At 37.5% G+C, this 25,755-nt stretch overlaps 1 protein-coding gene across 1 annotated transcript; it reads right to left on the reverse strand.

Annotated features, from left to right (window-relative positions):
- Positions 1 to 10,728: 10,728 nt before the first annotated feature.
- Positions 10,729 to 25,176, reverse strand: LOC136319834 (cysteine-rich secretory protein 2-like). The gene is made up of 8 exons (XM_066252965.1): positions 25,146 to 25,176; positions 24,095 to 24,153; positions 18,835 to 18,954; positions 16,518 to 16,608; positions 14,591 to 14,736; positions 13,693 to 13,787; positions 12,836 to 12,924; positions 10,729 to 11,777 (listed from the first exon to the last, which is right to left on the reverse strand). Exons 2-8 carry the CDS (start codon positions 24,146 to 24,148, stop codon positions 11,650 to 11,652), a joined length of 723 nt encoding a protein of 240 aa, XP_066109062.1. The 5' UTR covers positions 24,149 to 24,153; positions 25,146 to 25,176; the 3' UTR covers positions 10,729 to 11,649.
- Positions 25,177 to 25,755: the final 579 nt, after the last annotated feature.

Consider the following 25,755-nt stretch of genomic DNA (forward strand, 5'->3'; position numbering starts at 1 on the left):
CTTCACAGGCTGTGGGAGGCTGATAACGGCAGAGGGACTGCTCGGTGTGTAGTTAGACTGCGTGTGAAAGGCACTCCAATGACATTGCAGGAGGAAGAATGGGCAAAACTGGTTAAAATGTTCCACCCTTTGGGGAGAATTATGCTTTGTAATCAAATCGTTCTAAAGACTGGTTTGAAAGGAGGTTAGAGAGGAAGAAGTCAGGTCATAGAAATGATCTACTGCACAAAAGTACTCAGAATTCTATGAAACTCAATTTAATCAGACACTTTTTTATTTTAATTTTTCAATTATAGTTTATTTTTGATATAATTTTGTATTAGTTTCAGTTGTACAGCACAGTGGTTAGACAATCATATACTTTATAAAATGTTTCCCCTAATATTTCTTGTATCCACTTGGCACCATACATTGATATTACAATATTATTGGGTATTTCCCCTGTGCTCTACTTTACATTTCCTATGACTATTTTGTAATTACCTATTTGTGCTTCTTAATTCTATCACCTCTTCCATCCAGGTCCCAACCGCCCCCCCTTCTGGCAGCTACCGTTCTCTCTGTGTGTCTATGGGGCTGTTTCAATTTTGTTTGTTAATTTATTCTATTCTTTAGATTCCACATATAAGTGAAATCATATGGCATTTGTCTTTCTCTGACTGACTTATTTCACTGAGCTTAATACCATTTGGGTCTGTCTATACTGTCACAAATGGTAATATTTCATTGTTTTTTATGGCTGAGTAATATTCTGTTATATAAATGTACCACAATTTTTTAATCCACTCACCTACTAATGGACACTTGGATCACTTCCATAGCATGGCTATTGTAAATAATACTGCAATGAACCACAAGCGTTCATAAATTCTTTCAAATTATTGTTTTGTGTTTCTTTAGATAAATACCCAGAAGTAAAATCACTGGGTCATAAGGCAATTCTATTCTTAGTATTTTAAGGAGCCTCCATTCTGTTTTCCATAGTAGCTACTTCCATCTGCAGTCCCACCAACGTGCGCAAGGGTTCCATTTTCTCCACGTCTTTGTCAACACTTGTCATTTGTGAATTTATTGATGACAGCTATTCTGATGTGGGTGAGGTCCCATCTCATTGTGGCTCTCATTTGTCTTTCTCAGACAATTTGTGACAATAAACATCTTTTCATATGTCCGTTAGCTATTTAACAGACACTTCTTGGGTACTTCTTGCATGACCGGCACTGAGTTAGGCTCTACAGGAAACACAAAACTAATGAAAAAACAGAACATGTCTATAATTGACTTTCTTGTGGAAGTTAATCTAGATGGAAAGACAAATATATAAACAAATGATTGTACAAAACAGGTAAGTAATATAATAGTAGTCCTATAAGTATTAAAGAACATAAATAAAAGAGCAGTTCCTTTTGCCTAGGGCCAAGGACACTAACATATAAAATGATAGCGATAAGGCATTAGAAAATAGGCTTTACCACTAATTCACAGAGAGGGGACAGCATAAGGCTTAGTAGGACATGGCATGTTTGAGGTATTAATAGTAAATGAGTTAAATAGAGTTGTATTACAAGAGAGATGGGGAAAAAAGCTATAATTATGATTGGGCTGGTTTGTCAAGGGCTTTTCATTCAATATTAAGAATGCTGGTGTCACACATATTTGCTTATGAGCAATGAGAGAGTTTAAAGCATTATAAGAAATAAGTTTGTTCATTTAAGGTAATGCTTTTTTTTCTTGAATCTTACACTGCTTTATACAAATGAAAATATAGGAGTGTATATATATATATATATATATATATATATATATATATATTAGTCTTAAAAATCAAGAGAGTGAATTTATTTATTTATTTATTTATTTGAAAGGGACAGGGACAGAAAAACAGACAAGAAGGAAGAGAGATGAGAAGCATCAATTTGTAGTCCTGTCACTTTTAGTTGTTCATTGATTGATTCTCATATATGCTTTGACTGAGGGGCACCAGCCAAGCCAGCAACCCCTTGCTGGAGCCAACAACCATAGGCTTCAAGCCAGTGACCTTGGGCTTCAAGCCAGTGACTTTTGAGCTCAATCCAGGGACCATGGAGTCATGTCTATAATTCCATGCTCAAACCAGGGACCCTGCACTCAAGCTGGTGAGCTTATACTCAAGCCAACGAACTCAGGATTTCAAACCTGGGTCCTCTGTAGCCCAAGTGGATGCTCCATTCACTGTGCCACCACTCCTCAGACCAAGAGAATGAATTGGAATATGAACATAGCTAATGCTTTCTTGACAAATAATCATGTGCAAATAAGATGCTAAGTGATTCAAAACCACCATGACAATTTTTGCCTCCATCCTGGAGTTGTTCTCATAGCAGAGTAGACCTATGTTTGAAAAGCTGTGGCTAGCAGTTGTAACATTCTTACATCTAAACTCCATTTTCAAAAGATTCCATTGAGGATATAAGGAGGGAGAAAGTGCAATGACTGCTTGCCCGAATTCTATGTCATAACAAATGTTTATAAGAGAAAGCAGAGAGTTTGTTTTGTCTTTCCGTTATATTTTTCCACAAGGGGACATACGACATTAGGACTAAATGATTTCTAACATTTTATAAATTTACAATTCACATATATTGGGAATGGCTATTCCATTGTTCCTTACAGGATGGCCCAACAGGGGTGGGTTTCCAGGATTAATTTTGGGAATATCATGTATGTTAACACTTCGCTATCTGGTCTTAGTGCTCTTGAGAACTCCAACAAGTCATAAACATCAAGTATTTATGTTAAAAACTATACACCAAGGTTGTAAAAATTACAAGTAACAAATTATACATTGCAAGGAGTTCTAAACAATATCAGAAATAAATGTAGTTTAAACTATTTAATAACATGATAAAGTATATTTTATGTATTGCAGTATGAGACTTGTTGAGTAGTTCAGATTTGTTGCCCTTCTTCTGAGCATAGGCTCTATTGAAACAAACTGAGACGTACACTCTGGGAAAATAATTTTTTCTCTCTTTTAGCTCTTTTTTCAATCTGCTTTCTTTCTTTCTTTCTTTCTTTCTTTCTTTCTTTCTTTCTTTCTTTCTTTCTTTCTTTTTTTGACAGAGACAGAGAGTCAGAGAGAGGGACAGATAGGGACAGACAGACAGGAAGGGAAATGAGAAACATCAATTCTTTGTTGCAGCTCCTTAGTTTTCAGTGATTACTTTCTCATACGTGCCTTGACTAGGGGGCTATAGTAGAGCGAGTGACCCTTTGCTCAAGCCAGCAACCTTGGGCTCAAGGTATTGACCTTACGCTTCAAGCGAGCAACCTTTGGGTACAAGCTAGCAACCATGGGGTTATGTCTATGATCCCATGCTCAAGCCAGTGACCACTCACTCAAGCTGGTGAGCTCATGGTCAAGCTGGATGAACCCATGCTCAAGCTGACGACCTTGAGGTTTTGAAACTGGGTCCTTTGTGTTCCAGTCCAATGCTCTATTCACTGCACCACTGTTTGGTCAGGCTCTTTATTTTTTTCCTTCCTTTTTTTTTTTAAGTGAGAGGAGGGGAGATAGACAGACTCCTATATGCACCCCAACCAGGATATACCTGGCAACCTACTGGGGTCAATGTTCTGCTCATCTGGGGCCATGCTCACAATGGAATTATTTTTAGCACCTGAGGCAGAGTCTTCACAGTGCCATCCTCAACGCCTGGGGCTGACAAGTTTGAATAAATGAAGCCATGGCTGAGGGAGGGGAAGACAGAAGGAGGAGGTGGGGAGAAGAAGATGGTTGCCTCTCCTGTGTGCCCTCACTGGGAATCAAACCTGGGACTTCCACATGCCAGGTCAACACTCTACCACTGAGCAAACCAGCCAGGAACAGCTGCTCTCTTTAAGTAAAGCACTCTTCCTACATTCTTTCCCCATACTCCCACACACATCATCCTTCATTTCTCAGGTAAAAGGCTTCTCACTCAGCAAAGCCTTCCCTTGGTCTCCCATTTTAACCCAGCCTCTCACCATTCCCTCTCATTGAATAAAAAATGACCTTTCCATTCATTGTACTTCCCATAGTTGTTTTTGTGTGTGTTGATATGATGTTTGTTATATGACATTTTGTTTTTCTCAGTAGCCTGTTGCTCTCTGGCGTAAGAAGCTGTTTCTCTTGTGAACATAATTCATTTTTCCCCCAATTACAGTTGACATTCAATATTGTATTAATTTCAGGTGTGCATCAGAGTGGGTAGACATTTATATAACTTACAAAGGCATCCCCCTAGTAAGTTTTGCACCCACCATGCACCATACACAGTTATTCCAATATTATTGACTATGTCCCCTCTGCTGTGTTTCACATCTCCCTGACTATTTTCTAATGACCAATTCGTACTTCTCAACCCCTTAACCTTTTTCACTCACACATCATTTGTCATCTGGCGTCTGTGCCGTGCCTAGCACAGAGTGGACAATTGATAAATACTATTTGAGTCAATTGAAATTAAGGGCAATTTTAAAGAGAAATGAAATCTCAGAAAAAGTTCCAATGGGGTGATGAAGGGAAATACAGACAGCCTGACTCTAACAAACTGCATTTGAATTATACAAAAACATAGAAGAATCCCAACAGGGACTTAAATGTTCCTGTCCACAGTCTCGTTGTTTCAGTCAGCGAAGGCTTATCATCAGAATCTCTGTGGCTTGAGAAAAACTGAGGATCTAGCTCAAATTATGAAGCTTGGAAGAACCATAGCTTGTGGCAAACATTAGTGTGATCTTGAAAGTTCTAAGAGTCTTTTAAGAAACCTCTCTCCTGACAGTTCTTAATCACACAAGGAATAGGCCGGAAGGCAGGGGAATTCTAAGACATCAATGGTTAGAGACATCTGTCTTCTCATGCCTTTCTAGACTTCCAGTTGTCGACGTAAATCTAAAATTACCATGAATGGGTAAGCCATCTTCTCATCTTACTTTGATCCCTTACTTGCTCTGTGGCTTTAGGAAAGTGTCATAATTTATTTTAATTTTAATATCTGAATATATGCAAAATTGGAGAACAGTTATTCTTAGGCAGTTTTATTGGAGTTGCTTATTTCGTGAGCCATGATTGATCAAAATCAAAATAAGACCACTACTGCTTTTAAATCATCTCTCTCTCTCTAAGGGAACCCTTGTGCACTGTGGTGGGAATGCCAGTTACAGCAGCCACTGTGGAACACAGTATTTAGGTCTCTCAAAAAATTAAAAATAGAACTGCTTTATGACCCAATGATTCCATTTCTGGGTACATACCTGAAAAAATCCAAAACACTAATTCAAAGGAATATATACACCCCTATTTTCATTGCAGCATTATTTACAATAGCTTAGATATGGAAACAACTTAAATGTCCATCAATAGATGATTGAATGAAAGAAGAAGTGGTAAATATATACAATGGAAAGTTACTCAGCCATAAAAAAAAGGATGAAACCTTAGCATTTACAATGGACCCAGACTAGATTATGCTAAGTGAAATACCATATGATTTCACTTATATGTGGAATCTAAAGAACAGAATAAATGGCCTTACCATGCGGTGGCGCAGTGGATAGAGCATCAGACTGGGATGTGGAGACCCAGATTTGAAACCCCGGGGTCGCCAGCTTAAACATGGACTGATCTGGTTTGAGCAAGGCTCACCACCTTGAGCCCAAGATCGTTGGCTTGAGCAAGGGGTACCTCGCTCTGCTGTAGCTCCGGTCAAGGCACATATGAGGAAAGCAATCAATGAACAACTAAGGAACCACAATGAAGAATTAATGCTTCTCATCTCTCTCTCTTCCTGTCTGACTGTCCCTCTCTCTGTCTTTCTATATCTGTAACACACACACACAAAGAATAGAATAAAAGAATAAACAAAACAGACTGATTGTTATAGGGAACCAACTGATGGGAAGGGATTGGGGCGCTGGGTAGAAAAGGCAAAGAGATTAAGAAGTATAGACTGGTAGTTACAAAATAGTCATGGGGATATAAAGTAGAGCATAGTCAATTATATTGTAATTATTATGTATGGAGCCAAGTGGGTACTAGAGTTATTGGGGTATCATTTTGTAAATTATATAGTTACCTAATCATTAAGCTGTACACCTGAAACTAATAGAAAAATAAATGTAAACTGTAACTCAAAGAAAAAAATTCACTCTATGTAGTCTTTCCAGGAAAGGCTATGTCCCAAACACATTTCCCTTGATTCACAAGTAATAAACATATATGCAGTAGCTGCTATCCCACTGCCCATAATTAAAATAAAGAACAAAAGAGAATGAGCGATGGCAGAGGAGGAAGACAGGGCACAGAAATTTGCATCTCAGGTCCAGAGAGATCCCGCCCGCCGATCAGAGCTGTGGCCACGACTGTTGCACCCAACGGAGTCTAGAGTATAAGCGAAAGGGAAGTCCCATCAGCCAGGCATGGTCTTGAGCAAGCTGCTTTTCAGAGATAAGCTTGGCACCTAGGGCCTCCCAGAGAATATGACAGACTTTCATGGGTTTTTTTTTTCTTTCCAGAACTTGGTCTTCCCCACCGTGTTTTATCAGTGTGCCTCAGCTGGCTGAGCCTCGGGCACCAGTGTGTCTTTGGAGTTAGCCTTGGGTGGCCTTTTGAACGTCCCCTGGCACCTGATGTCTCCCAGGCTCTTTACACATGCTAATTATAATCCTCAAAACAGTCCACAAGGGAGTTTCACTTTTTACTATCATTTTACAAATGAGAAAACCAGGAAACTGAATAACTTCCAAACTTTAATACCATTTAGAAAATTGCAGGAGGCTCTGGCTGGTTGGCTCAGTGGTAGAGTGTCGGCCTGGTGTGCAGAAGTCCTGGGTTCGATTCCTGGCCAGGACACAAAGGAGAAGCGCCCATCTGCTTCTCCACCCCTCCCCCTCTCCTTCCTCTCTGTCTCTCTCTTCCCCTCCCGCAGCCAAGGCTCCATTGGAGCAAAGATGGCCCGGGTGCTGGGGATGGCCCCATGGCCTGTGCCTCAGGCGCTAGACTAGCTCTGGTCGCGACAGAGCGATGCCCCTGATGGGCAGAGCATCGCCCCCTGGTGGGTGTGCTGGGTGGATCCCGGTTGGGTGCATGCCGGAGTCTGTCTAACTGCCTCCCTGTTTCCAGCTTCAGAAGAATACAAAAAGAAAAAAAAAGAAAAAGAAAATTGCAGGACCCAAAGTAAAATGCAGGTCTGTCTGACTCTGGATCTGTTGTTCTTTTTATTTGACTTACTGGTTTTGATGCTTTTCTACTGAGTTGTTCAGGTACTACCCCATTCTAGAAACAGTACTGCCCTGCATAGGAATAGCAACAATATGTACATATGTATGTATAGCTATAAACAAATTTGTCCTTCATTTATTTATTTATTTATTTTAGGTGAAAGGTGAGATAGTGAGGCAGACTCCAACATGCACTGTGACAGGGATCTACCTGGCAACCCTGTCTGAGGCTGATGCTCAAATAATGAGCTATTTTTAGTGCTTGAGGCCTAAATACTTGGCCCAATGAAGCTATCTTCTGGGAGCCAACACTTAGACCAATCAAGCCACTGGCTGTGGGAGGAGAAGAGGGAAAGAAGGGGAAGAGGGAGAAGGTGGAGAAGCAGATGGTTGCTTCTACTGTATGCCCTAACCAGGAATCAAACCCATGACATGTACACGTTGGGCCAATGCTCTCTCCACTGAGTCACTGTCGAGGGCACAGATTTATTCTTTTTAAATGACCCACACCATATAGAATTTTCTATCCATTCACTCCCATTCTTGTATCAGTTTATTGTTCATCTTTCTGGTCTCCCTCAATATATTTATATATAAATATGTCCTTATAGATACATATATCCTTTAGTATATTTATATCAATAACATTATATCATAGTACCCTTTTATTAAAAACTTAACCACATGTTGTATTTACTAATTTATTTGACTTGAAATAATTTTTATTTTTCAATTACAATTTAGCTATATGTCTTGGGCTATCTCAGTTTTACCTCCTGATTTTTTAAGGTGGTAAAATGTTGTATACTATAGATGAATTATAGGTTTTTCTGTTTTAATAAAGGATCACTAAAGATTCTTATTAGAGGATCACAATCCAAAAGATAAACCCTGTGCTCTAAAATTTTGGGCATTATGACAAGATGGGAAAGGAGATTTTGGGAATCGTTTGGAGGCATGTAGTGTAGACTGGTGCTTAGTTTATCAGACCTTGAATCTAGACTGGCTGGCATCTGAAGATCTAATAAAGCCACTTTGTATGTGGAAAAACCATATCAACAGGTTTTGTCTGGTGTAATAACTTGGCAATTTCTGTATGAGTTTACATGGAAACTCCCTATTAATCGGACATTAGATTATTCAGCATAGAGCAGTCTATCTTTTTACAATGGCTTCTGTCCGATGCAATACCATCAGTCTATAAGACTGTTTCCTTCTGACCCACTTCACACCCAACTTCTCAACAACTCAGGTGAAATAGCCCTATATGACTATTTCTTAATCTCAGCTCTGTGGGGACTAAAATATTAGTACTATGAGAACAGGCTGGGTTACATAAAAATAGTTGTAATCATATTAACAAGGTAAAGGAATAAACATTTAAACCATTATAGGGTATCATATTTGAAAATTTAAAAAGCGCAGTTAAACCAAGTGTTTTAAGAATATAGAGAAAGTAGAAATCTTACTTTTGGCTGTTGAGAGTGTAAACTGGTTCCTGCTAATTTGGAAAATAATCAGGCAAGTTCCAGTAAAGAGGAAAATGCAAATTATCTTTGACCCAGTAATTTCTGGGACTGAAATTGCTGGAACATGTTTATGAGAGCATGTATAAAATATTTGCTATAACCCTGTTTGTAAGGTAAAAAAAAAAAAAACTGGAGACAATCTAAATGTCCATAAATAGGAAGATGAATATATAGTGTTGGAGAATACAATGAAATGTTTAGACAAAAGTGAAAATAAATGTAAAAAGCTTAATAGCATCAGAAAAAATAAACCTCCACAAGATACTTTTGAAATAAAAATACTAGCTGTAGATGGTATATGCAGTGTGCTAGCACTTACATAAAATTTGAAAATATGAAAAACTATCCTAAATACTTCTAGGAATACATGTACAGAAAAACTATGTAGTGATCAGTTCATGGGCATGATAAGCATGAAATTCTAGACAGATATAGCAATAGATAGCAAGGGAGTTTCAACTCGACAGTATTTTATTTCATAAGCTGGCAGGTGAATACATGGGTGTTTATTATATCAATCTCTGTACCACGTCTGAAATATTTTATAAAACCCACATTCACAAAACCTAATCTTTTGCCACAGATATTAAAACAACAGCATAGTGTGCCATGACAATAAAAGAGCTATTGTGTGGATTTGTGACAAGTGGAGCTAACAGAAGCACTACAGGGAGAGTAGACTGGATAGCAAAGGTATGTGGACTGTATGCCTTGTCATATAACGGGAAACTGGATGTGGTTATCTTTGCTGGTTTGAATAGAATAAGAGCAGGTGTAAGACTATAAATATATTCTTGGTGCCAAGGAATCTGTTGATTTAAAAAAATTATTTTTTTATTTTATTTCATAAAGATCTTTTGTGTAGAATCACAGTTTTGAGTGGTGCCACCACGTGATAAGTTTGAGATAGTCTATAGCAGTGACTTTCAATGAATGTGCCACAAGAATTTTTAAAGTATGTAATACCTGACTATTGAGTCGAGGGCAGTGACCTCTTTTCCCTTAGATTGTCAAGTTAAAAAACGACAACAGACAATACAACAATAGTCATCCAGTGTGAATAAGTCAAAAGTATACCTATTTTTTTTTCAGATTAGCAAAAAATAAATTTTTTTGGTGTGTTGCAAAATTTTAGTTATTAGTTTACGTGTGCCATGAGATAAAAAAAAAAGATTGAAAATCACTGATCTACAGTTATTATCCATAAGACATCTTGCCTTTTTACCAGATGAATAGGCAAGTTAAATAGGGATGGGGTCACAATTACTACCCTTGAATTCTGTCTTTATTGTAACACGAAGTTCGGTCGTACTCAAGTCACTTAAACTTATTTTTGGTTTAGCATCTTGCTAATTGTGCATGGGTTGTTTCAGGGGCTTCCACTTAGCCCCTGCTACCCTCATAGCTCTTCATCTTTGGGTCAGAGAACCAATGCAGGGATTTTGAGAGTTTCCAGTGAACCGATTTTTACTCTACCATTTGGAACTGGAGAATCACCCATACAATTAGTCTGCTGTCCCACTTGAAGCTGATCTGAGAGGCACTTGAGTAAGGACTTTAGTGTCTTGACCTTTTTAAGTCGTATTCTGACCCATGTGCTATGGAGGTATTTCAGATCTCTGGAGATCAGCAATAGTTGTTGGTGTTTTTATTTTATTTAGAAAATTAACTTGAACAAGGTGACATTGATCAATAAGAGTACATAGGTTTCAGGTAAACATTTCTATAGCATTTGAACTGTTGATTACGTTGTGTACCCATCACCCAAATTCAAATCAATTTTTGTCACCTTGTATTTGTCCCTCTTTACACCCTTCTCCCCACCTCATTCTGCCCTCCTCCCCCACAACCACTTAACTTTTATCTAGCATTAGTTTTAAGTCAGTATTTACTAAACCACGATTAAGTTTTTTTTTTACCCCTGTCAGTTACCTTTATAAATGGCTTGGGTTCCCTTGAAGGTAGTGTTGACAAAAGGTTCATACTATACATTATGATGGCATTGCTGGGTCCTTTACCTAGGGACATGACCTCCTTCTCAACTGGGGAGGCCCCATATCTGAGTTAATTTAGGTCTAGTAACTGGGTGTTTACGAATTATCACTATAGCAACATTTTCATGTTTCTGCCAACAGACTTAGATGTGTTCATAGTTTTAATTATCACTGGGATCCACATCTGCTCCTGTCATCTTTGGCTTATAGAAACCAGCCAAACCAGAGCTCTTCAAGGATGCAAGTGTGTACGCTGACTAATGGATTTCTTTTTAACAATTCAGTGAAGGAAAGAATTGATAAGCACTCTGTTTTCCAAGCTTTGAATACATCTATTCATAAGTTACACAAAAGCTTTCAGCATATGGTACCAATGATGATGACTAAAGGATTTATTAGATTCAGCATTACACTTTTTTATCTAGAGTTTACAGTGATTAAATTCATTGTTTTCTTATTTTTTTATTTACTATTTTTTTAATTGAATGTATATGGGTGACATTGGTTAATAAAGTGGCATAGTGTCAGGTGCACCATTCTATGATCCATCATCTCTACATTGCACCATGGGTTCACGCCCCCATCAGTCTCCCTCTGTCCCCATTTGTCCCGATTCACTCCCTTCTACTTCCCTCACCCCCTTTCCTTCTTGTAATCACTGTGCTGCTGTGTCTATGAGCTTTCTTTTCCCCTTTGAATTTACTTTTTTTTTTGTTACCTGGTTTTCTTCATTCAAATAGCATCAACTTTAATTAATAAAAGAGAATGTATTCAATAGAAGACTCTTTCAAATCTTGCTTAACCATCGATGACATTTCTGCAGTTTTGTCTCCAAGCGGAGTGAGTCACTTTGCCCTTGAGAAGAAGCCTCGCCCTTCAAGCACGTTTTATTTGATTTCAGTAGTACACTTGCAGGTAGCCCGGCATAGTTTTCTCATGACTTTGTCGTCACACGTTCGTTTGCCGACCAAACTGGCACAATTCGATATCTTATCCACGTGCATGCAAGAATTGGCTAAAATGAAATAAAAGGCAAATAAAATGCTGCTTGTTGGATTAAAACATTAGTGATAACAAAACTATATTATCTCAGGGGAAATCTATTTTTTCTTTATATATTCTGTTACTCAAAGCTCACCACACACATAAAATGTAATAGTCATAAACTGCTTAATAAACATACCTGATGCAGCAGCTGCCGAGTTCACACAACCTGGAACTTCACGAAATCAAATAAATTTCCCTACTGTGTTCCAGCAAGGTGCACAGTAACAGAAATGAACTTAATTCCCAAAGTATTCCAGGTGCTACTTATTTAGCGCAGTGTGTAAGAATGCTGCCTGACCTGCCCGTGCCATGAGTAGATGGTGCAAAGGGGCAGGGGCAGCAGATGAAACACGGATCCCTCTCACACCATAACAAGCCACTCAGAGAAACAGCATCCTGTATTCGCAGCGGTTCTGGTGCATGTAATCGTGAATGTATGAAGTGTTTGGGGATTAATAGGAGACCGGCAGGAACATTCAGCATGTGAGCTTAAAATAGCCCAAAGTTCTTTATCAGGTGCCTGCTTCCCATTAATGCAGCTGTTAGGAAGGAAGCAAGGGATATATTTGGCAGAGTGGGTGAGTGGGTGAGTGTGTGTGTGTGTGTGTGTGTCTATGAGTATGTGTGTAGGGGTGGCCATGCTGAGGAGAAAAACATCAAGTTTCCATTTATTTTATTACTTGGCTTTATTTAGGGCTAAAAGCAAATCAAACCTGAGTCTATCCAAATTATATAGTCAGTTACTATCCTTTCCTTTCCCTCCCTCAGTGAGAAAAAGTAGGAGTGAACTGTCCAGAGGACTTAAAGGGCAATGTCATCCCCACTTTGGCTTGTTTTACCTTTGCTCTGCACAACGACCTCAGTGTCTATCTTATTTTAGCCATCACCACTCTCCAGAAAAGAGAGGGCCCAAAAAGCAGAATGTCACATGTATACCAGCACAGAATCGGAGATAGTCACACACTCGGCAAGGCCACTGCCCATGGAGACACCACCACATGAAGATGCCGAATGAATCTTACTTACTGCAAAGCCCGTTGTCACAGCTGTGAGGGCAGTCTTGACACGGTTTCCCAGTTTTGTACGGGGTCTTCATCAAGGTGTTCAAGTTTCCACTGGCAATGGGATATTAGAAGGGCAGTTAGTGGCAACACTCAGAAATATGGGATTGTGCCGTAGGAGGCAAATACACTGCAAGGGTCCCAGGTCAGAGAAAGGAGAGATTCCTGATGGTTGGATTGACAGAGACAATTCCAAAATGAATTGGTGGGATTTAAATATATGCAGATAAAAAGGAGATGGGGTTCCACTGTCTTGATAGTAGACCAAGGGCACACAGCCAGAAAACAGGTTTGTAGCAAGATTTTTAAAAATATGGGGGATTGGCATCTCACAGAGTATTTCTTACCTCTTTATTGGATGAATTTGTTTTCATTGAAAATCTGTTTTGTGCCGTGAACTGTGCTAGACACTTAAGATAGCTTATTATGTTTAATCCTCTGAAAAACCCTGCAGGAAATGTATTGCTATTACCTCTTTATAGGTAAGGAAAAAGGAACTCCAAGTTGTTAAGTTCCTAGTGAACTGAAGGCCACACAATTAGTAAGTGATAGAGCCAATGTGTGTACTTGAACCTGGTGGACCACAGAGCCCATTTTCTATACACCGTGCTATCAATACCCTCGCGGCTTTATCGTCCTTTAGAATGTACCGCTTGTCTTTTCTACTCTTTTGCAGTTTTCTCCTTTCTTTAAAACCCCCCTCAAAGCTCTCCATGAGGCTAACTTATAAGCTCAGATTGATGAAAGGGGTTTGATCATAGCTCAAGCTGCAGGCCACTTGGCCTACCATATATCAAAACCGATGCCTTGGACTATACTTACCTGGGGCAATACTGGCAAACATAGTAATACTGTAATTTCGCATTAGGACAGTGCGCTAATGCACAGCCAAGCTGGTGGGAAGTGGCCCAAACAAGCTGTAAATGAGAAGTTTAAAATAAAATCATTTAAATTAAATTTATGATTTTATACTGTATAGCTTATTGGTTCCTTGACTTTTACTTATTAGAAATTATCAATGAAGGAAATTTTAAAAACTGGAAAATATTGACTTCAGATTTTTTGAATTTCTAAATTTGATAATTATTCTTTTTTAATATCTCTTCAGCTATGGGGTTTTATTTAACAGCAAACAACCTTTATATATTCATGACACCTTTTCTTATAACAGTGCATCCTCTGAAAATTAATAAATATGTGGTTGATGGGGTATTGGGCAATAAGGGGATAGTCACCTAAAGGCTATTTGTTTTTCTGGAGGGAAAAAAGAAGAAACATTCTTGGTGTGTGTGTTGTGTGCTGATAATCTTAGAGGTTCCAGTATAACTTTTCTTTAGTTTCTATATGATATAAAAATGCTTATTCAACAATTAAAAAAGTAATTTGCCCATAGGAGTTAATATTTTTTATTATTCTTCACTCTAGCATTAAGATCATTCTATCAATTTATTGCCAGAGCTGTCATTTGAAAAATCCGTTGTTGTGAATCAAGATCACAATAATCAGATGAGTGTTTGTAGGTATCCAAGACATAATGGGTTGATGCTGATGTATATAAACAGGTAATTGCATACCTGTTAGGTAGGGTAACTTTCATACTCACATGCAGATTGCATAAGTTAAAATGTATGCTTAACTCTCCAGGATAAACTGAGGCAAAAAATTAATTCTGGGATGGTCGTGGGCAAAAAACATTAAACTTTTGTCATTTCATTTTTACCTGGGTGTAATGGCCAATTTTAGCATTTGCTCGAGTACTTCCAAATCCATATTTGAAATCTTTAACTTCATCATAAAGTTGTTGGATTGCATCTGACCATGATTTGGGATTACTGGACATGAACAAATTCTCTCCACAGTCAGTGACTAAAAATGAGAAAAGACAATGAACCAATAGTTACATTAGCAGTTGCAAAGAATTCTTACAAAAAACTATTAGAATATTGTATTTTAGTGTTTGTGATCAATATCACCTCCCAAATCTTTCACTGACTGACTGTTGGAGAAATCTAACTTCAATTTCCAAAGCTCTGCTCTGTGAATTGGAATCACTCTCACCTCCTACATATGAATAGCTCTTTTTAAAATGTAACCATGATTCATTTTCAAACTAATTCTGTGTCTTAACATGGTCAGAGTCATCATTTTGGCAACACTAGTCAACTGATTAACTATCAATAAGCAAGTATTCATTATCTGCTATGTCTTCATAGTGTGCATGCATATAGCGGATATTTTTTAAAAAAAGTTACAGACGTGATTTTGACCTTGAGTTTTTCAGCCAGTGAAATAAGAGGAGCACATGGGAAGGAGGCAGCAAACAGATCAGACATCGGGTGAAGCGTGCAATGGAAAATGAAATTAAAGTCACAGACCCAAGAGCAGTGATAAAGACGTCAAACACATTTTAGCAAAAAAGTGTCAGATGGGTTGGAGCACAGTGGATGTGCAGCATAAAGCAACCTGCTACCCTCGAGAACAAGGTAGACCTAATTCTTCATCAGCAGAAGATACACATAGTCCTGGGGAGTTAATTTTTTTTTTAAGGTTTTATTTTTTTCTGAAGCTGGAAACAAGGAGGCAGTCAGACAGACTCCCGCATGCGCCCGACCGGGATTCATCCGGCACACCCACAAGGGGGCAATGCTCTGCCCATCCGGGACGTCATTCTGTCGCGACCAGGGCCACTCTAGCGCCTAGGGCAGAGGCCAAGGAGCCATCCCCAGCGCCCTGGCCATCTTTTGCTCCAATGGAGCCTCGACTGCAGGAGGGGAAGAGAGAGACAGAGAGGAAGGAGACGGGGAGGGGTAGAGAAGCAGATGGGCGCCTCTCCTGTGTGCCCTGGCCGGGAATCGAACCCGGGACTTCTGCACGCCAGGCCGATGCTCTACCACCGAGCCAACCGGCCAGGACCTGAGTTAATATTTTTTATTATTCTTCACTTTAGCATTAAGATCATTCTATCAATTTATTGCCAGAACTGTCATTTGAAAAATCCATTGCGGTGAATCAAGATCACGATAATCAGATGAGTGTTTGCAGGTATCCAAGACATAATGGGTTGATGCTGATGTATATAAACAGGTAATTGCATACCTGTTAGGTAGGGTAACTTTCATACTCACATGCAGATTGCATAAGTTAAAATAGATGCTTAACATTAAAATAAGTAATTATTTTCACCTGGAACTTGGGGGCTGGTAACTTGATCTATAACATAATAGGTAGGAATTTTTTTTAATTAGATTTCAAGAATAAACTCGGCATGTGTTTAAATAAGGATGATGAGTAGCTAAATGAACTGAAGGTCAGAAAAAAATATTTCAAACAATTTTTTGTTGTTATTTTGCTCCCTCATAGCTTTTGCCTTGGACCACGAACTCAGACTCATCTGACACTTTTTTGCTTGGAGTAGCAGGAGTAATGAGATTTTAGGGTAAGGGTTTTTAAAAAAGGAAAACAAAGGAATACGAGAAAGGATGCATGGGATGTGCCTGTAGGGAGAGGTTCGAAGGTCCACACCAACCGACAGAATCTAGGCCCCCGTTCCCAAGCTGCCATATCTCGCTCGCCATGTCAGTGATTTTTTTACTTAATTTTTGGTTTTTAGGCAATTCCGCACTATTCATTGGGGAAGACTGACTTACAGCTAATTTTCCGTTTAGTTGGAGGACTGTGATGCAGGGTACACTCGTTGGCCCAGTTTTCAGCATTCTTTGCGACTTGGTCATTCCACGTCTTGGAATAAATGACAAACATTTGGAAATGAGAATTGTGATGCTTTCATGAGATAATCATGATGTACGTAATTACATTGAAAACAAATTCTTATTTGATACATTGTTTTTTTAGTATTTTTTATTTTTCCATTGTTCTACCAATTTCTAGCCACATTTCTTGATTTCCTAAGTGAGTTAATTACCAGGAAGTATCTTCCTATATGGGCTGATTAAATGTTTTAGGGGGTAAAAATAGCCATTCAACTCCTCAGCAGCAAAACAAACATTTCAAAACTAAGCCATGCTTTTTTATTTGTTTGTTTCATTTCATTTCATTTTATTTTGTGAGAGACAGAGAGAGAGAGTCAGATAGGGACAGACAGACATTCAGGAAGGGAGAAGCATCAAGTCTTTGTTGCAGCTCTTTGTTGCAGCTCCTTAGTTGTTCATTGGTTGCTTTCTCATATGTGCCTTGATAGGAGGTTTGGGGGGGGGGCGCTACAGCAGAGCAAGTGATGCCTTGCTCAAGCCAGCGACCTTGGGTTTCAAGCCAGTTACCTTTGGGCTCTAGCCAGCAACTATGGAGTCATGTCTATGATCCCACGATCAAGCCAGTGACCCTGCGCTCAAGCTGGTGAGCTGTGCTCAAACCAGATTAGCCCCCGCTCAAACCAGTGACCTCAGGGTTTTGAACCTAGGTCCTCCTCATCCCAGCCCAATGCTCTATCCACTGTACCACCGCCTGGTCAGGCAAGCCATGCTTTTTTAAATGGATAATCACAGCTTGGGGCTACAGCTATTTAGTCACAAATAAGAACTAACTATGTGCTGTTTTCTCTCAAAATGTCTATTGTATTTGCAGCAGTCTTCATAAATAAATATACTGCCAGTTGACATAGCCAGCATTGGTAAGTTAGTCTTAGACCAAATAAAATGTAATAAAGTGAAGGACAAAACATATGGAAAAATAAATGCCACCCTTATATCATAGGCAAAAGCAAGAAAGATACAAGAAAATCAATGCAAATAGGAATTTAGTATTAGCATAATTCAGACAAATTAAATCAAGATGCGAGATGTTACTTGCCAGAAAGAAAAAACAAGTTCTGATCTGACATGGGAAGAGAAGTTCAGAGTAGATTAGACAGCTTGCATCTTTGAGAAGGCCATGACAATCACTTATTGTGGTCATGAGTTATTTGCCTTGTACATCTGGCGCAAAACACTTCCTCAGAAATGAAGATAAACATAGGGATCAGTAGAGAGATGCTTCCCTATAACCTAGATTAAAGCAACAAGTTCATAGTCTCAGAAATGGAACGAGTCAGTATGACAACAGATTCTATTTCTCATTTATTATAGGAATCTCCTCCAAAAAATAGACATTTTGCCTGTAATTAAAGCATAAGTTCAGTACCTTTTAAAACAGCTAATTGCTAAATAGATTTTTTCTTTTATTTCTTGAGGTGCAGTATAACTTCTAAATACCTATGATTTATTGGTTCTAGCTCAGCTCTTTGCAAAAATTCAGGACAAATTTAATTCATTTGATATATGATAACACTTTAAATACTTGAATTGGGAAGAGAGACAGTAACTAATTTTTAGTGAACATCTCATGTTTCTTTTACTTTATTTATATTAGTATTTTTTTACTAATCCCCCCAAAGATGTAACAAAGTTTGATTATCATTTTCACTAATAGTCAAGAAAATTGAAGTTCTTCCAGATTAAGTAATTAGCCCGGACTTAAAGGCCATATTCTATTCTCTGGGATGATATTTAGTCTAACTATCTCCTATTTCATTGTTTTTTGGTTTCTAGACAACCCACTATGCCAATCAACATCTTCTGATATACTCATTTACTAATGTATTGTCCGAACCCATGCACATTCTGTAACATATGATCTGACTATAACTAAAGAGTGGGACTCTAATTTTTTAGACCTATATACCATATTATATTATATAGTTTAAGTTTTCATTTGTTGTTTAGCGTCTAATTTTTCAAGGAATATAATTTACAAGGTTTTTTCCACTGCCCTTAATTATACCTTCATCCCATTGAGAGAGTCAATATGTTTTCCAATTCAAATGTATTATCTTAAACTGCCAGCCAATATGGCAACTTTTTTAGTGAAATAAAGATTAGAGTATTTTATATATACAGATTCTAGTTTAATGTCCATTGTTAAATGGTTAGATGTTAATTGATAACGATCTATCAATAAGACACAACTTACCATTTTAAGCATGTTACTGGCACTGGGACTTGCCATCCTTCTAAGTTCATTGTGCTTATTAAGAATCTCCATTTGAGCTAATGGACGTCGGGTCAATAGAGTGGAAAGTGAGATATTTGACTTTAAAATGAAGCAAAAAATAAGAACAATATTAAAATATTGAAAGTCAAAGTAGCAAAACAACTGATTTATTTCAATATTGAAGCTGATAAAAAACGTTTAGTTTGATGTTCTTCAACTTTAGCATGGAACTCATCCAGAGGGCTTGTTAACATATGGATTGCTGGGCTCCACCCCCTAGTTTGTGATGTGGGCCAAGAGAATTTATATTTCCAACAATTTCTCAGGAACCCTGCTTTGTGAATCAGTAGTCTAAGTTGTAGAATTGTTGTAGAGGATCTTGGGTGTGCCCTTTTGAATATCAACATCGTTGTTGTTTTTTTGCCTTTAACGCAATAGATTAATTTGATCTATAAAGCCTTATTTGATAACATGAAAGAATTTAGACTCTCATCAGCAGCCTAATTAGTATAAGAAAGTTCCAATAGAACAAAAAAATAGTACCTGGAATTCTGCAAAAACAAAATTTGAGTTATATGATGTCTAGCAAAAATATTTACTTAAACTATAGAAAATTTCAGGTGACATGTCTATATCTATATCTACATCTATATATATCTATATATGTGATTACAGAATTTTCAGATATTATTTAGATTAAAAATATGCAGTGTGTCTGGCCAAATTTATTTACTATTTTATAAAGATTATGAATTGTGTGCATACTTATATTTATACCAACCTCAAAAATTACCTTTTGTCTTAATAACAGCATAATTAGAAGGCAGTATATATCTTTTAGGTAAAAATGATTCATAAAAAAAAAATAGGCTGAAAGAAGCCCCAGAAATCATTTTATAAATGCTATGCTGTTTCTTCTTTGTTTGCTAAACCAATGGACCTATGCACTGTTCACTCTTGTCTTCCTGCCCCATGCCTAATGTTCTGGGCTCCACCACCTGGGCTCCCCTGTCTTCTGGTTTCACTGAGCCACAAGAAGGCACTGGTAAAATGGAGGGTAGGAGAGAGTAGAGGTCATGGCATTTCTGGACCACTTCGCCCCTACTTCCACACTCCATCTCTGGAAGGAGATAGCTCCATTCTGATCCCACTGTTATTTCTTCTTTTAATCCCATAGGTCTAGCAGTTGAAAGGCTTTCTATGGCTGCAATCACTGTTTTGTTCCTTTAACCCTGATCCTTCCTCTGTAAACATTGCTTCATTATAACTCATTCATTCAAAACATCTGTGTTGAAGAAAGAAATGGTAATTATGTGATATGATGGAGGCATTAGCTAAAGCTATGGTGCTCATCATTTTGTAATATGTAAGTGTATCAAATCAATACTTGTACACTCTAAACTTAATGCTATTGTCAATAATATCTCAATAAAGCTGGAACAAAACAAAACATCTTTGTTGAATTTTTTGTCTAGACTGTGAGTGAAAAAAGCTCCTTTATTTTTATTCATTAAAATAAATAATAAATTCAGAAAGGTCAACTGAGTTTTGTAAGGATCTTTTTTTCCATTATATCCAAAAACTAATTACTTTAAGTTTGGAAGTACAAATTGATAAACAGATAACATATCCCTTGTGATTATAGACTCTATTTTAATGAGGGCAACATATGGAAGCTACCATTGTTTCTTTAGGAAATAGCTTAGCACTTTAAGCATTTTGGTATTAGTACAATCACGTGTATTTCTTATTCTTTGGATTGATTAATCTTTTTTGATTCACTGGTCAAAACCATTTAAGCATTTAAACTGAAAGAAAATAAATTAAAGACTTTAAAATATATAAGTTCAGAGGATTCATCAGCATTTGTGTATATTAAGTTCTTCATTATAGTTGAGCAAAGTTGTTTAAGTAACCGAACTGGTATCTAATTTCTTTGCCTACTGCAACCTTTAACTTAGACATCACTTCTCATTCACCTTCTCATGTACACTAGCATTGCCTCTCCAATTACACCATTCTGAAATATGCAGCTGCAAAAGAACCCAGTGATTTATGTCATCAAGAGCTGTGTAGATAACAAGAGTTGACTGTTAAAAATATGTTTAAATATAGAGCTCCTGTCATTAAGAAGCCAAAGTAAATAACAACTGACAATCTTGGAGGGTGCAGTGGGTTTCCTGGAAGCCCAGGCTGATCCATTACAATCAACCTGGGTGATGCTCATAATATTGTTACATTTTATTTTTCTATATATTTTAATTTGTAAAATAATTTTAAGTTTGACATTTTATGAGAGTACTATTATATAATTCAGTTCTCAAAGCAACGCATTGTGGTAAGAATTATTATTCCCCCCTGGAAATTGAAGAAAAAACAAGGTTCAGGGATGTTCCAGACCAGATGAATCACTTCTTACTATGCATTGTTCTGAATAAATGGCTACATTGACTGAAATTTGATATCCATTTTACAAAATAGGACCGTGGAAATTAAACATGTTCAAAATTTTCTATCTAAAATGATAAAATTAGTATGGAAAAAATGCCAGAACTTGAATGCATTGACAGTAAATAAATCTTAAGTTCTAAGTCAGTACACTGGCACCTGGAATGCAATACTAGCACTGGGGAAATAGCACTTTGAAACTTTAAACTTTTTCCCATGGGTAGATCCTAATCTACCACACTGTTGGCAAAGATACTAAGAAAGCTTTGTTGTGTCTAACTCAAGAAAACTTTTTACTTTTCTTCTTTGGAGAAATATGAAAGTTGCATTATTCTTTTTGGTTTCCTCAAATAACTTTCTAGTTTGTAAAAAAAAAAAATTAAGTTTTTTTGAAGTAAAACACTATCCCTTTAAATAAATATAGAAGTCAAATAATAATCACTCAGCTTCAAAGGTATAAAACTACCTTCATTTTTCCTATTCGATCTTACAGTCAAGATTCCAAGGCTTTTTTCCCAAAGACCAAAGTAACAACTTTTTTTTTTTTTTGTATTTTCTGAAGTTGGAAACGGGGAGGCACTCAGACAGACTCCCGCATGCGCCTGACCAGGATCCACCCGGCATGCCCACCAGGGGGCAATGCTCTGCCCATCTGGGGCATTGCTCTGTTGCAACCAGAGCCATTCTAGTGCCTGAGGCAGAGGCCACGGAGCCATCCTCAGCGCCCGGGCCAACTTTGCTCCAATAGAGCCTTGGCTGCGGGAGGGGAAGAGAGAGACAGAGAGGAAGGAGAAGGGGAGGGGTGGAGAAGCAGATGGGTGCTTCTCCTGTGTGCCCTGGCTGGGAATCGAACCCGGACTCGTGCACGCCAGGCCGACGCTCTACCACTGAGCCAACTGGCCAGAGCCAAAGTAACAACTTATAAGCTGCATCTTGGACTTCTTGATTACCTTTCCCCTCTTCCCAAGGAGAGGAAAATGTCTTTCTTTCTACTTTCAAAGTTCATGTCTTTCTCTTGCTCCCTTTTCACTTGCTGCTCAGCCTGTTGCACTGTCTTCTGTCCCCACACTCCCACTGAAAGGGTGATTGCAAGACCATCACAACCTCATTGGTGGTAAATATAATGGAGGCCTCTCATTCCTTATCTTACTTGTCTAGGGACCTGTTGTATACACCCTTCTTGAATAGCTTTCTCCCCCAGCTTTGTGGTGTTCATGGTGTTTCTTCTTCTCTTTTTTCTTAGTCTCCTTCTTTTTCGGATTCCCTTTCTGGGGCTCACCATTACATCTTGGTATTCACAATTCTTTCCTAGGCCTTTTCCCTTTTCACATTACACATTTTCCACTTTCGTAGTTTCAATGCCACTTTTACGCCAATGATCCCCAAACCTCTGTCTCTAGCTCAGATCCTAGGCGTGCCTCACCTGAAACTCACCTGCCTCAAATAATGTCATCCTTGGGTCCTCTCAGAGTCTGATCATCATCAGGTGCTCCCCATTCCAGTGAATGCCATTATCCAGCGATACAAACTTGATGTTGCCACTGTCTCCTCACAACCCACCTCTAACTGATCTCTAATTTCTGTAGCTTCTACTTTGGAATTAGATGTTCATTCCCCCAAACAGGTAGAGGCCACTATCATAGTGCATCACTCACATTAGTGAAAAAGTTCCCAACTAGTCCTCCAGGCCCCATTCTTGCCCCCTGCGGTATGATAGAATGATCTTTCTGAAATGCAGATCTCACTATTACCCTCTAAATCAGACGCTCCATGATTGAACTTACCATTGTTTATGTGGCCCATGGGACCTGGGCCTGCTCTTACTCCTCCAGCCTCATCCCGTAGTGCAGTTCTTCTGACCCCACCAAACATGACTGTTCCTTACCTCTTCCTAGTCTAAAATGGCTTATGCTCAAACTCCCCTGGTCTCTTATCTGTTACACTTCAAACATGATGTAACCTTTTCCTCAAAAATTTTCCCTTCTCCACCTCTACCTTCTTTCTTTACTAGTCTAAATTTTACTAATTATATTATCATGAGAACAAAATGAGATAAAGTGGCAAAATGCTTAGATTTTTTTTTTTTAAATAGCAAAGATTCAGGAATAACATTTCTTAGAACACCATACTTATCTTCACAATGCTTGTATCATACTTTTCCTTTTTAAGTTACCTGTTGATTCGTAAGTCCTCTCCTATTCTGAAGTGTTATGTGGGCAAGTACTATGTTAATCTTATTGATTGCACTATCCTTAGCATCTAGCACTATGTCTGAGATAGTAGACACTGAATAAGTGGTTGTTGAACTGAATGACATTGAAATGTGTTGAGCTACACCTTGGAAGCCAAACTTATAGTTTTATTTTTGAACCGTGATTGTTGAGGACTTTGTAATATTACATATATACTTTCATGAGTCTAGAAACTAGATAGCCAACCATATGTTAAATCCTTCAACTGAACAAGCTACTTGTGATAAAAATGAATTCCTATAAGGCAAGTAGTGAGTTAATTTTACATTCAGATTCATGCTATGCTTTTCATATGATGCTCAATTCTAACCCACTATCTTATTGAGCAGTAGTGTAAATGAGTAAAATAGTTCCTGATTATTGTAATAATATACATTAGTGAGAATGAACATACATTATGTGATGAGAGAACAGTTCATTTTCTCCCCATCCCAGGATATTTGCAACCATCATCTCTGTCGATGTCACATTCATCATGGGCTATGGGTAAGGTAGCCCTTTTAGTAGAGCTTAAAATCTATCTTAAGTGAAATGCTTACCATGCCTGCAGCTTGTTGCAAGAGTACCATGAAGCACATGCCCACCAACATCATTGTCTCTGAAAAAAAATGAAGCATTTATGAGATTTATGAGTATATAAAATAGCTTTATAAAAAATGATTATAATTTTAAGAAATGTATCCATATAGATTTTTTGTGGGTTGAACTTTCTATAAAAATAAATTTTCTTGGTCAGATGGACAGTTATTCTTAGTAAAAGTCAGTCTCATTCTTTACCTACCTATAGGCGTTATTGTTGTGTTATTCAATCCCAGATTAGAACCCAGGAATATAACAACAAACTTTCTTAATACTTTATAAAGACAAGAATTTGAGACCTAATCAAAGAAGAAAAGCAAATATTTTGTTTGTAATAATTCACATCACCAATGAGCAACCCTGTTTTTAAAAGTTTCCCTCTGAGTCATGATAATCTTTCACCTACAACTGAGAAAATTAAGTCACAGATGTGTAAGGTTAGACACCAAGTGGATACTTCTAAAAATGATGAATTTTTAATTCCATTACAATTTTACTTTTAGTTTTATACTTCTCTACTGTTATTATTATTAAATAATTGTTATGTTATTTTTAGTGTAATTTCCTCTTTTATTTTAAAACTTTTTTGAACTATCTTTTGTTTCTACTAAATTTTGATCTAATTCTTCTTTATGACCAGTAAGTACTAAGTTGTCTATCACTGTTCCATTAGGGTTCTCGTCTGAAAAATTGGACAGTCTGTCTCCCTTCAATCTATGTACGATGTGCATTTGAGTATCCTGAGTAACCTAGTGGCTTTTCTTGAATGTATTCCACTTATCCATAACCTCATTAAAAAGGATTATGACAACCATAAACATAATATTTCATGCATGATCTATCTTTTGGTTTACTTGAAATGCTAGACTAAGGCAAAGCTAGAAAAATAATTGAAATAAATTAATACACTCCCATTTACTAGTAGTAAAATTGAGAATAAAGTTAAAAGCTGTAAAGTTTTCTCCCTCCATGGATACCTTTTATCACTAAATAATACAGGAAATGTTTTACCTGAAATAAGCAGGTGGGAAAGATAAGATGCTCCCATGTCCAAAGGGAAAAGAATATATTATGATCTTCAGAAGAGCAGTACATATATATGTACGCAAACCACTTCTCTTTCCTGTTTGGTTACCCTGAATTATGTAAAGTGGTAGCAATATGCTATGGTGAAAAAGTCCTAAAAGATTTTATCACCTGCTTTAGTATTAAATAAGCCATTAATTTAATTCTAATGAGGAAGTTAGTTAATAATTGTTCTTCTCCTATAATTAGGTTTAGTAATTTAGTAATGATGGGTTAGGGAAGTCCTAAGCTTTACTACCAAGGTCTAGAGAGTGTAATGCTACTTAGGTTGTGATTTATGTATTTTTTTTAATAGCCTTCCATGGAATCACTAATTAGCTTTTGGTAAATTGCCTTTATGCAGTCTAAGAATTATGTAAGACATATGACAAAATTTAAAATTCTGTTCCATTATTAAAAGTAATTATACAATCTAATAGGAGATTTAATAAATATAGACAATTAATTATTACCTTATTTTCATTATCAAATGCCACAATATCAAAATTAAATGTTTAAATAAGTTTTTAGAAAAATAATATCATAACTCAGTGAA

The sequence above is a fragment of the Saccopteryx bilineata genome, chromosome 1, assembly GCF_036850765.1.
Source record: "Saccopteryx bilineata isolate mSacBil1 chromosome 1, mSacBil1_pri_phased_curated, whole genome shotgun sequence".
NCBI lineage: Eukaryota > Metazoa > Chordata > Mammalia > Chiroptera > Emballonuridae > Saccopteryx > Saccopteryx bilineata.

Coding starts and splice junctions, on each gene's coding strand:
- LOC136319834 (XM_066252965.1), bottom strand. CDS start 24,148: ATGATGTTGGTGGGCATGTGCTTCATGGTACTCTTGCAACAAGCTGCA. Junction 16,609..18,834: donor CCAGTAACATGCTTAAAATG/GTAAGTTGTGTC, acceptor ATTTATTCCAAG/ACGTGGAATGACCAAGTCGC. Junction 13,788..14,590: donor AAATTGGCCATTACACCCAG/GTAAAAATGAAA, acceptor TCTCATTTACAG/CTTGTTTGGGCCACTTCCCA.